We start from the raw sequence: 12,722 nt of genomic DNA, 5'->3' as shown, positions 1-12,722 counted from the left end.
TTTTCTTTGTTTTTTGCCTCGAATAGATTTTGTTTTGTTTTTTTTTAAATTCATCAGAGCCTACTTGATAAAATATAAAAACCGTTGATATAACTGGTATCTTATTTTCAATCTTATGTTATGATGGCTCGTTGAAAAGAGAATTCAAAAATCTATTAAATAATTTAAAAATCCAATATGGCGCCTATTTAACTTTAGAAAGTTGGTAAACGTTCCTCAAAAGTAGCCATCTTGAATTTTTTTGGACATCAATTCTAAATTAAGCGTATCAAAGTCAGTAACTTTTATATAAAACTTTTCTCTTATATATTTCCACAAGGAAATTTTAAATAAGCATCTAAAACTGCAAAACATTGTCCATTTAACTAATTCTCAATCTTTAATAATAAGAAAGTTGCCCATGCAATCCCACGCGATTTGGGACACATTGTATACCTAACAAGAACCACACTTACATTAATTAATCAGAAAAAGTAGGAGAAGAAGTAAATTTGTAATATCCTTTACACTAAAGAAGACGGATAACTGGATGGCATACCGGCCGTTTCTCTTAATGTGAAGAATTGGGACCAGATTCCAAAAACCTTTTCCCAAAAAAGACAAGAAGACTCGATTCCTTTAGGGCGTTTTACATACCTACTGAGTTTTTGTGAAAGTTGAAATTCTATTAGTCGAAAGCATGTGTTTTTCTTAAATGTGAAATAACATGGTAATTTGTTTTGACGGGGGCAAAGGCAGATAATTGAGCAAAATATTTTCTAAGTGAAATCCTAACGATTGTCGCTGCTGAAATGAACTGATTATACAATATAGTTATAAAAGGTGTCCATCTAACCTATATTTTTTAGGTTGGTATTAGCAAAATTTCACGTAAAAGTAAAGCACATCTCTCACTTCAAAAAGTTCTTTTACTGTAGACCATGGTGTATAATAAAGACTATACACCATGCTTTAGACTTATGAAATAACTTTCTGCATGTAAAACGACCTTTACAACATCCCCAAAAAATAGTACCTATATTGATAGCGGAAGGACGACGTTACAAGTTTGCTGCAATCACACTTTCCTAGATCAAACACCCTTACCTCTATTGAGATAAGAGTAGGAGAACAAACGACTTTGACATCATCAGAAACAGAAAATAGTTTGTTCACAGCGAATTTCTCACCCTTAGCTGCCCCTATCGTCACCCAACATGAGATTGAGCCACTGAGCAGTGAGCATCCCTCTGATTTCTCTGCGCAGTTGATATTACATCAAAATATAAAGGAAACAGAACCACTATGAAAAGAATAACACAGGAATAGACTTCTTTCTTCAAAAGAAGTCTATGCAAACACACCCTCTACTCAACCCCGTGTATTTAGTTGCGCCTAGAGTAGCAAACAGGCATCAGGACTCGTAATTGCGTGACCAAAAAAACACACCGATAAATTTCCCCAAATGCGCGAATTTAGATAAAGTATGTTAACGAGAGACCATCCCAATTTGACCCATTTTCGCACAAAAACATTTCAAAATAAGTAAATTGAACGGTCATCGTACGACGAACACAAAATCAATTTAGCTCATCACATCGGCGCAATTATTTAATTCGTTTTGAAAGTAAAACATTTCCCGTACACGAATACGATTTTACCAGAAGCGGGACGTGGTGCTTAATTAATTAGGCCGCGCGATTTGTAAATATTGGACGAGTGCGCGACGTGTTTACGAAAATGTCGCTATAACAACAACAAGGCCTTTTTATTGTTGGTATATAGGTAGCCGAGCAATTCTCGTTAAACAATTTTCCAATAAAAGGGGATTTTTAGGTCACGAAGGGTTGGAATAATCAACTGCGTTGTACTTCACATTATTGTCTGTTGGGGGTTCGAAGTGGACGCAGTCTCTTCCTGGTTCTGTGCCGGAACTTTCGCTTTTCCACGATGAAGTCGTGCGGGATGTCGCTGATTAAGTACTTGCTGTTTTTTTTCAATTTGATTTTTGCAGTAAGTGAATTTTGCGGTAGCCATATTACGTTTTGTTCAGGAGGGGAGTTTTTTTTAGATTTCCGGGATTGGGATTATAACGGCCGGAGCGCTCGTTCTGGCGGACGTTGGCGAATTTAATCAGTTTATGGAGGGAAGGCTTTTGGCGGGACCTGTTGTACTCATCGTCGCCGGTTCGATTATATTTATGATCGCCTTTCTGGGATGCTTTGGCGCAATACGCGAATCCTATGGACTACTTATGGCCGTAAGTTTAAATTTACATTCACCTTAAACTCAGTCCCCGGAAAACCCGACAGGAAAGTTTCCCGAAAATACGCAATAAACTTTCTAGTGACTATTGATTTTATACATTACTGATGGATATTTTACAATGTAATACTAAAAATACGTAGATAAACACTGGTGTTGTTTAAACAAACAAAATCTATATTTCGGGAAAACGTATAGTGTCGAGCATTTGCTATTCTACAGACCATACAATAAAAGTATACATCAATTATCAATTAGAAACGCTTTAGTTATTTGGACGAGATATCATACTTGTTTATCTGGCGCGATGGACCAATTCCCCGATCAGCACAAGTTTAATTGGAATGTTTATTTCGAATTTTTGAAAACCAACACGTTGCCAAATGAAAAATTATGAAAAACGCAAACTTTAATTTTTTCTGGATGTAAAACGCTTGCTCCCGCTCCAAGTCTTCAAAATATTTAAAATGTGCACAGTGTGATTATGCAACGAACGAGAAATCAAATTTAAGTTGTTAACTGACAATGCCTCCAAATATTTAAAGTGTGCACAGCGTTATTCCGCTTAATAATGCCCAGTACTTCAAAAGATTTAAAGTGCACAACATTGCAATCTTGCAACAAATCTTCAACATATCCTGAAACGACATCTTTTGACACACGTCACAAGGTTTTAAAATGTGCACAGTGTTATTAACGATGTAACTTTGGGGAAAGGTTATGGAACTGTGCCCGCAAAAAAAGGTGTACTCCCAAAAAACTTCCTGAAGTTCCCACGGGAACGGCGAAAAACAGAATCGGAGTAGTTTTCTTTAATAATAGTGACCGAAATTCAGAAAACCAGGAAAAAGTTCGAGAAACTTTGAGAAACGTTCAAAGGTAAAACAAAAACACCAATAAACCACAACAATACAATATTAAAACCTCGGGCGCGTTTCGACAGCAAGGCTGTCATCATCAGCGAACAACTGAACAATAAAATACAAATACGACCCTATTTATATTAATTACACGTGAAAGTTTACGAGCTCTGATTGGCCCAAAGGACCTCCTTGATCATTATTCATTAGGAAGCGTTTGTTTTTATGAATCTCTAAACTTTCATAACAATCTAATTCATTTTTACTATTTCCAGTCAACTATATGACTTCAAGCGGCAACGCTAGATATATTCCGACGATTATTGTGAGCGATGTGCTCTCTAAACCGAATTTTAAAGGATCTTTTTGCTTGGCGGGACGGATGACGGGGATGCTTTAGGCCAATCAGAGCTCGTAAACTTTCACTACTTTTACCCCCTCTTTCTGCTCCCGCTATAGTTATAGTTTGTAGAAAGCAATTCATTTCGATGAGACCTTTCATTAGAATACCATGAAGGGCAGAACGTGTTCACCCCTCGCCCCCCTTTTCAAAGTTTTACTTGGCGGCCCCAAGGCATGTGTATGCAAAACCTGAGACCAATTGGTTGTCGCATGTAAAAATGATGCTTGAGTTATAGGCTACCTATTGCGAAAAATTCCAGGACTCTAGGACCATTTCCCTAAAAGTAGTTCAACACGGAAAAAGAGGGGACGGACGGACAAAAAATTCGATTAAACTTACTTTCATAACTGTAGGTAGGTACGTCATATAATTGCTGAGAAGAAAATTAATACCTATACCTAATAACATTAATAGTATTTGCTGTGTTTAAGAACAATTCAACATGAACCCGAGATTTTACCTGCCGAAAGAAAAGGAATAAGAAAGGAAAATACAATATTCCCCGTTTCAGAATTAAATTTCGCATGTTTTAACCTTTGTGGGTTAAAATTTCCACTATTGTTCGTATTTAACGTAAATTCCTATGTGAATAAGGGACACCAAAATATTTAATTCGCGTTTAAAGCTTTACTCGTCCGCATTTACCGTAACAGTGATCCATTTTAAATAAAACTTTAAATAGCGTTTACACTTTTGCGCCTTTGTTTTTACATGTACTTCAAATTCGCTACCGTAGGTGCACGCAATGTTTTCCGCAGTTATAATACGCACTCTCAATTATTAAAGTTGTCATACCAATTATGTAAAAACGTCGTGCGATAAATTACAGGTGATCAACTTAAGTGCGCTGGCGGCTCGACGCGCATTTTTCTCTCTCGCGGCTCGATGTGAATTGGTTGACTAGGCTTAGCTCGCGGTTCAACGCTCATTTCTTCACGTGTTGCCCCGAACAACCTACTTCCCACGATTTTCTTTTTTTATTGACACCTATTACAGGACACAAAACTTTTCGACAATTAAAACTCATTTTTTCGTCCAAATCTAAATTCTTTGACGGATTATAAAGCAAGTGGAGTAAGTTAGGAAATCTCACGCGACGTGGCAGCCTCGTTAGCGACTACTGCAAAATAAACAAAATCTCCCTGTATTCCGAATCAACAATAAATAAATATCCCACGACTCACTGGCGCCATAAGTTTTCAAACGCATTTACAAAGTGAGGATCGTATTTATGCATCACTCGCCTGCGTAACATAAATCTTGCCAAACAATGAGACCACTCCTTTACTCGTATATCTTTCATGACATAATTTGAGAAACTTTGGAACCTCAAAATATTCAACTACAGGCTCTAAACTGTAGAAAACCCTATCAAAGAGGGAGAAATGACGTACACCCGAACGTTGGTTTGATTGCAGAGAATCGACGCGGTCTGAAAAACCTACGGAACCTAAAACTCGTATAACAACATCCTATTAAAATGCAAACTTCTATCCTGCACCATTTGAATCTTTAAATTTCCTGGTGGCCTATACTACACAATAACCCTTAAGCATCGCGAGTACCCGCGTCCCTTGGCAAGATGGTTCCAAAGCTGAAGAGTACGTATACAGTCCCCTGGTACTAGTACTACCATGTATAAGACTAATAGCGTCGTAACAATCGAAAAATAAGTCATAATCGATAAAAATAGAAGCAAAATCTTGTCATTCCACAAACACCCTTCGCCCTCCAAACTCCAATGCTGGCCGCTGGGGTTGCGGATGACTTGCTGTTGCTTCGTCGCGTTCTACGGCACTTCTGCTGTAAAGTTATTCTGATGAGAATATCTCGAAATAGAGAGGGTGCAATATTTTGTTGAAACATAATCACACGTTCGCTATTGGAAATTCGGCATCATGAAATTACCTACTTAAGGTAAACACAAATTCTAATTTTATAAGGCGTCTACTTTGCCGATCCTTGCCCCTGGTCATGGACGGTCGGTTACGGTGTCAGACATTCGGAAACCGCGAGCAAATCGGGTAATTTCAAAATTCGGAAGATCGGTCTCTGGCTAAAACAAAATTACGGCACACGGAAGCGGCAGTCATTTAAATCGCTAAGCGGAAACGTAAGTATCATTAACGGTATTTACTGGGAAAGAAGCTGCAGGAAAGCAACACCAAAAGCCCCTTTACAAGTAACGAAAAGAAACGTATCAAACGCTTATTTTAAAATCAAACGGTACGGTATAATGCGAACATTTAACGTATCCGCCTCATCTTTTATAGAATTCGCAAATTTGTGGAACGACCCGGCGTTGCTTCGGCAACGGAAAAATAATAACAACGGTTTTGAGTTTTCATGTTAAGTTTTATTATCTTGTCTCAAATAAATATTGTTTAAATAAGTAAGAATTAAATTCCCTACAATTATCATAAAAATCTGGAACCAGTCCCAAAATTCGTGCTATTTAAGCGCGCTTCCAACAATACCAAACACGACCAATTTTGATAACGTTTGCTGCAACATAATTAATTAACTACGGTTAATTATACTCACCTAAATGGCCGGATTAAAATTCCAAAACTCAATAGTCCAGTAAAGCCCATTGTTAATTAAAATTTTCGGGTCAAGCGAAAGGTCTAATTTTGTATCGCAAACTGCATGAGCTTATGCTTGATTTAATATCTGTCTTCACTCAACACTTCGAATTTTAATTAAAACGTGTAAATAGTTACACAGCCTGCTCTATTTACGCTGATCCTTTACAGATCGGAGGGCGTAGAACAGCATTGTCCGCTTGTAATGTTGGGCCGACTGAAGTGGTTCTCAAATAATCCCAAATAACACCTAAATCAAAACAAAGAAGTATATCAGGGTCACAATCGATAAAGTCAAATCGAGTTTTCACCTTCGTGCACTCGGGGTGCACAAGGCGAAAGGGTTGCTTTTGATTAGCGGACTTTTACCGCATGCAGTGCATTTCTGCAGTGGAAATATTCTTATCCCGTTTCCACACAGGAATGGACCAATGAACGGAAATTTACATTAAAAACTATAGATCTCCAAAACGAATTAGTAATCTATGTGATACTAATGTGATAGATACCAAATCTTGAAATTTCGGAGCATACCGGAAACTCTTGAAGCGTGCAACTATCCAACACTGTTTTAGTACAGGTATGGCCAATATTTCAAACAAGTTAAAAAGTAATCGTAAACGATTTACATAAAGCGCATTTCCACTTGCATTCATTTCCCATTTGTAAGATGCAACTTCTGTTAAAATCGTAAAATCCGTCCACAAATATGAAAGATAACGTTGCACATGAGCAATCCATTTTTGACATGCTATTTCAATTTCAGTTTATAAGAAGTATTTCATTTCAATGCTTTTCTAAATAAGAAAGTTGGAACTGCGCATGCGCAAACCTAAATTTGGAAACTAATGTTAGATTTTCCTTTGTTCCAAGCGCCAAAGTATCAAATTTCACTTAAATGCTTCCATAGATAAAAAAAGTTGGCACTGCGCATGGGCAAAATAAAATTTTTAAACTGGCGCTAGATTTTCCTTTATTCTAAGTGCCTATGTATCACATTTCATTTAAATTCTTCCATAAATAAAAAAGTTGGCACTGCGCATGCGCAAAACCAAATTTTGAAATTGGCGTTTGATTTTCCTTTATTTCAAGTGCCTATGTATCAAATTTCATTCAAATACTTTTATAAGAAAAAAAGTTTGCAATTCGGTTTATAAATGGTCGAGATGCGAAAAGGGCACTGTGAATTTTGAATCGATTCGACTCAACTTTTGGCATTGCGTATTATATGGCTAAGGCTATGCCCATATTGAATTTCATGCAATTCAGTTCATAACTAACGGAGATGTAAAAGCGATCGGACATTTCTAAACAAAATTATCGTTCACACGGACAGATAGAGGGACAGACAGGCAAAGGAACAGACGGACAGACCAACAGACAGACGGCAGACAACAATACAAAATTATAAATGATATCTAGGATGGTTAATAAACGGCAAAAGTGTAAAATTATGGAACATGTAAAAAACGGTTTGTTGGTTTTTTTACAATAACTTTTTTTAGCAATAAACGCAGAAAAAATTCCTTCCTTGGTGCAAGCCTCGACACCATAACGAACCAAATAGCGAAAAAAGTAGAACAATACCTCTTAAGATAAAGAACTAGTAGCGTCGCAAAACGAGCAGACGGACGGACGGACAAAGTGGCCACAATAGCGCATTTTTTTTTATTTTTGTGGAAATGCGCTAAAAAGTGTCTGAGGAAGCGTGTCAAAAACGATTTAAAGCTTTCACCTTGTTAAAGGTAATCAATATGATTAATAATGTTGTGACTTATGAAGCGAATTACTTTTATAGGTTCCTAATGAGTTTTCTATTGAATTTCATTCTTAAATAGAAACTGAAACTTTTGTTTTCTGTAATAGAACCTCGAAACCTTTCGGTGATGTAAACGCAATGCGGTTTGTTGAAAATTTCATTTGCCTCTGATTATTCAACTTCAAAGTCAACGAGACATTAATATTTAATGACGTTTAGTTATTTATCGATTTGTCGCCGCAGTTAAAATTATATGCCAGCCGTTTATTCAACAGGTTGTCTTATAATAAACCCCTAAAGAGCATCTAAAAAAGCGGCAGAGCACCTCGGTGTGACCCTACGGGATCATTGGATTTGACCCATTTTCAATTGGTTTATTACTTGTGGCATATACAGGGGCGGACTGGCCCGGGGGGGCGGGTGGCGATTGCCACCTCACCTGGCCTGTACGTCATAATGGCCCGTTGGAAATTTATAAGTATGTGGTGTATTTAGTTTCTTGCACTATTAATAAGTTATGAACACGTTTCTCTGATTGGGGTTGATGTTAGGTTGTTAAAAAATTAAAAAATTCTGTTTTAATTGAAGTGTTTTACAATGAATTTATCATTTTTTGTCGTAGCATGAAAGTGATGAAATACAATGATAGGCGACGCGCCTCGTTTGGATTGTATATTTTGTTACTTTTAATTATCAGCTGCAATTTAAAAAAAAACCTGTATTGTAATTGATTTCCGAAAAAGGAGTACTTTAAAATGAAGCAAAAAATGTTTTTGTGGTGCACCGCAGAGCTACCCCCCGCCACCTTCATTACTACACTAATACTTTAATGGCCCGTAACCTATGCAATTCCACCTGGCCCGCCCCTGACTAGAAACCAATTTCGAAAGAAAATTCAAAGGGCTGTAACTTTTGAACTAGTAGCCCAATCTTGGAACTGTTTGAAATTATGGATTCTACAGGCCACATTCTATAAGAAAATTTTTTTCCGGGTCGATCTGAGACAATTTTTTTTCGGGGCTCAAAAAAAGGCAGTGTATAACCTTCCTTTTTTACCAAAAATCGACTGCACCAAAATTTCTCGGGAAAACACTTTTTCTTATTAATTTTGGTGCGTAGAATCCAAAACAATTCGTACTTTTTCGATCAGACTTCTCAATCAAAAGTTATAGACTAGAAACCAATTTCGAAAAAATTTCAAAGGGCTGTAACTTTTGAACTAGTAGCCCAATCTTGGAACTGTTTGAAATTATGGATTCTACAGGCCACATTCTATAAGAAAATTTTTTTTCGGGTCGATCTGAGACAATTTTTTTTTCTTGCCTCAAAATTTCTCGGGAAAACACTTTTTCTTATTAATTTTGGTGCGTAGAATCCAAAACAAATCGTACTTTTTCGATCGGACGTCTCTATCAAAAGTTTTAATTATCAGTTGCAATTTTAAAAAAAACTGTCCGCCCCTGGGCATATAGGTCAACTGTGCAAAGTTTGAACCAAATCGGTCCAAGCGTTTGTCAGTTATCGTGTTCACGGACAGACGGACAACATCGACTCCCCTATAAAGCATGCATCGCTTTGCAAAATGCATTTAAACGCGAACAGAGACGTGTAAATAGAACAAAATAAAATAATCATAGATTCTAGTACAAAATATTGGCCTTAACGTCGCCATTTTAAAACTTGGTCGAATTGTCCCACAATATACATAATAAAACAGGCATACACTGGGTTTCTTTGGCCAAGTTATGCATTACAACGCGCTTATGAAAGGTAGAAGTGTCCTCTTCTTCGAGAGTTTTAACTCCTCCCACTCCTCTCCAACCAACTTCTAGAGACCTTAACTTTACTGCGTAGTGTACACTCTGGAGGTTCACGCGCTTAATTTAAAGTGAAGAACATAACAAATAAGAAACCTCCCACGTATTCAAACCTTTCCATTGTATAGGTACTATACTCATAACAATGTGATTTCTTGCAGTTTGCGATATGTCTGCTGATCATCTTCATCATCGAACTAGCGGTGGGTATTGCGGCGGCCGTTTTCAAAGGTGACTTCGAGACTGCACTGCGCAACACCCTAGAATCTTCGATGAAGAACTACAACAACAACGGATCGGCGAAGAATAGCTGGGATACGTTACACACAAAGGTTTGTGCAACTCGCATTTGGCTAAAATTTACTAGGTGCTCTGTTGGTAGCTAAAGTGTTGCGGAATCGACAAGTCGGAAGACTGGAAATCCGTTCCTCTGGCGGTACCCAGCTCGTGCTGCAAGGATAAAAGTAAGGCTCCGGTGTGCGAGTACTACGAGAAGGGATGCCTGCTAACATTGCAGGCGAAGGTCAAGGACCACGCGACCGTTCTGATTGGCGTCGGCATCGGAATCGCTTTTGTGCAGGTTTCTCTAGCCGCCCATTATGAATCTTATCGTTGACTAAAATCGTCTAATTTCAGGTACTGGGAATTGCGCTCTCGTGCCTCCTGGCGGCGAGCATCAAAAGCGAACGCGTTAAAAATTAACGCATCCGAACTTTTGTAAATTTTTACTCAGAATATTAGCAAAAAAGAAACGCTGTTCTGTTTTAATGTTGGGCACTCACTCCTGCAACGTTCAAATAACAATTATTACCTGCCAACATTGAAAGAGTATACTGTTATTTTATTACTAAATATGCTACTGTTTAAAGACTTTTTCACTTGTTAATGACTACAAAATGTACTTTTTTCAAGCACGACCGATCAACGAGTAAGTTTGCTCTTGATACAGTGATCATTTTTTCAATTTTGTCTTCCTCATATATATTTTTAAGAGGTTTATTACGCACAATAGTCATCTTACGAACCATACCAAATTTTAAATATTTTTTGTGAGTTTCATTTAAATGTCTGTACCATCACTTACAAATTGTCTTTAAATAAAGTGTGTGTTTTTATCTGCATCGTTTTCAATAGCCTAAAGCCAAGACATATAGATATAAGATACAATAAAAAATCGTATCATCTCTGGTACAAGTCTCATTTAAATTGCAGTAGGGTAGGCAAAACAAATCTGTTTTCCAGTTAGAAAGAAGCATCCTCGTGTAAACAGTTTCATATGAACCAATATAGCCCATCAGCCGACAGTGCTATTCAATTGTCGCACGTCGGCGGTATGATAGAGAGAGCTTGCTAGTTTTCCCTTCTCTCTTACCGGCATTATCCGCGCTAAGCATTGGCACGAGCAGTTCATCTTTATATATCGATCATCAAAATGACGGATGGTATGCAGGGTGGGCCATTAGTGTGTGGGTGGACGATTGTGGGTTTATTAACGCGCATATTTAAAATTCATTGTGGGGGAATGTTGAAGGACCCTTAAGGCTACAACCTAAAAATATTTTCACCGAAATTGCAATAGTTATGTGATTTATATCAAAGTTGCATTTTTTTAATGGAACCCCCTGTATATTATTACATATTTCGATTCCTTGGTCAATTTTAATGTGAGTTTATGTATTACACATGATGTTTAAAATGGGTCTTTTAGCCGCAATTCGTCACTTTTTCAAAAAGTAGATGTCCAATAAAAATTGAATATCGCAGTTATAATAAAACTTAGAAGGCCGTGACGTTGCAGTGGCACTAATCATGAAATGTACCTACTAACATACGCTAATGAACTATGAAGAGCTAAAGTTAAACTTCACTCCGTCAATTTTCAAAATTTCGATCAGAGGTAACTTGATTTTTTTATGGAATTACGAAGTTTTTTTTGTTGCATGAAATGTAAAATTGTATTGCCTTTCTAACGATATAAGCATGTCGGTATGTATCTCTTACCTATTTTTTGTAATTCAACAATTTCTAATACAATAATTCAGTGTTTTTGGCGATTTTTAAAGCCTCCCAGTAATCAGTAGGCAGTTATTTCATGATTAGTACCACTGCAATGTCACGGCCTTCTAAGTTTTACGATAACTGTGATATTCAATATTTACTGGACATCTACTTTTTGAAAAAACTACGAATTGCGGCTAAACGACTCATTTTAGATATTATGTATAATACTTAAAGTCACACTCAAATTGAGTAAGGAATCCAAATATGTAATAATATACAGAGTGACCCATTAAAAAAATGCAACTTTGATATAAATCACCCTGTATAACAATTGCAATTCCGTTGAAAAGATTTTTAGGTTGTAGCCTGAAGGGTCCTTTAACATTCCCCCACAATGAATTTTAAGTATGCGCGTTAATAAACCCACAATATTCCACCCACACACTAATGGCCCACCCTGTATAGACATAATCACCCCACAGTATAACAAACAAAATGATTCAGAAGTACGCCTTGCTTAATATTCGTATTTTAAGCAGAATATAAATAGGAATGAATTGAGACAGAAAAATAAAAATGGTAATACACTAGAAAAAATGAACTTGCTAAGAAAAAAAACCAGCCGACAAATTAATAATAAACTGCGTAGCAAAATTGTTTGTAATAATGATGTATAACACAAAATTAGAGCAATATTATCAAAAACAATAAAAAAAAAACAAGTTGTAAATCAGTACATGCATGATTAAAGCGCATTTTTGGTAATAGAGGTCAGTATTTTATTAGCGAAATTTAAAATTATCGATCTCACGAGTAATTTTGGCTGCGTTAAATAATTAAGCCGGCCAGCCAGAAATAACGAATATAATAGCAATTTTTTTCAAAAATGCGCTAAAAATAAAGTCACGTAGGCTTTGACGGGCGAGATATTTGCACCGGGAGGTTGCCACAAAACCATGTAAAGGGTCAATTATTAAAACAATCGATCAGCAATAGGGTATCAGCAAGGTAGCTCATTTCTAAGACACATAAAAAACGCAAGTTCAAAATCGA

The 12,722-nt window shown here is 36.9% G+C and overlaps 2 protein-coding genes across 2 annotated transcripts in view; one reads left to right on the top strand and one right to left on the bottom strand.

Annotated features, from left to right (window-relative positions):
- The first annotated feature begins 989 nt into the window (after positions 1 to 989).
- Positions 990 to 10,803, top strand: LOC116175896 (CD63 antigen-like). Its single transcript, XM_031494258.1, has 6 exons — positions 990 to 1,764; positions 1,816 to 1,992; positions 2,051 to 2,239; positions 9,830 to 10,000; positions 10,051 to 10,248; positions 10,305 to 10,803. Exons 2-6 carry the CDS (start codon positions 1,930 to 1,932, stop codon positions 10,368 to 10,370), a joined length of 687 nt encoding a protein of 228 aa, XP_031350118.1. The 5' UTR covers positions 990 to 1,764; positions 1,816 to 1,929; the 3' UTR covers positions 10,371 to 10,803.
- The window catches only part of LOC116175889 (phosphatidylinositol 4,5-bisphosphate 3-kinase catalytic subunit delta isoform), a 26,208-nt gene continuing 19,361 nt past the window's right edge, over positions 5,876 to 12,722 (bottom strand). The window contains exon 14 of the transcript XR_004146378.1: positions 5,876 to 6,342. The gene's annotated coding sequence lies outside the window, so the exon portion shown is untranslated. The remainder of the gene's footprint in view (positions 6,343 to 12,722) is intronic.

This window comes from Photinus pyralis, unplaced genomic scaffold, assembly GCF_008802855.1.
Source record: "Photinus pyralis isolate 1611_PpyrPB1 unplaced genomic scaffold, Ppyr1.3 Ppyr1.4_LG7, whole genome shotgun sequence".
In the NCBI taxonomy this organism is placed as follows: domain Eukaryota; kingdom Metazoa; phylum Arthropoda; class Insecta; order Coleoptera; family Lampyridae; genus Photinus; species Photinus pyralis.
Note: the sequence above shows the minus strand (reverse complement) of the source record. Positions and strands in the feature narration are given on the sequence as shown.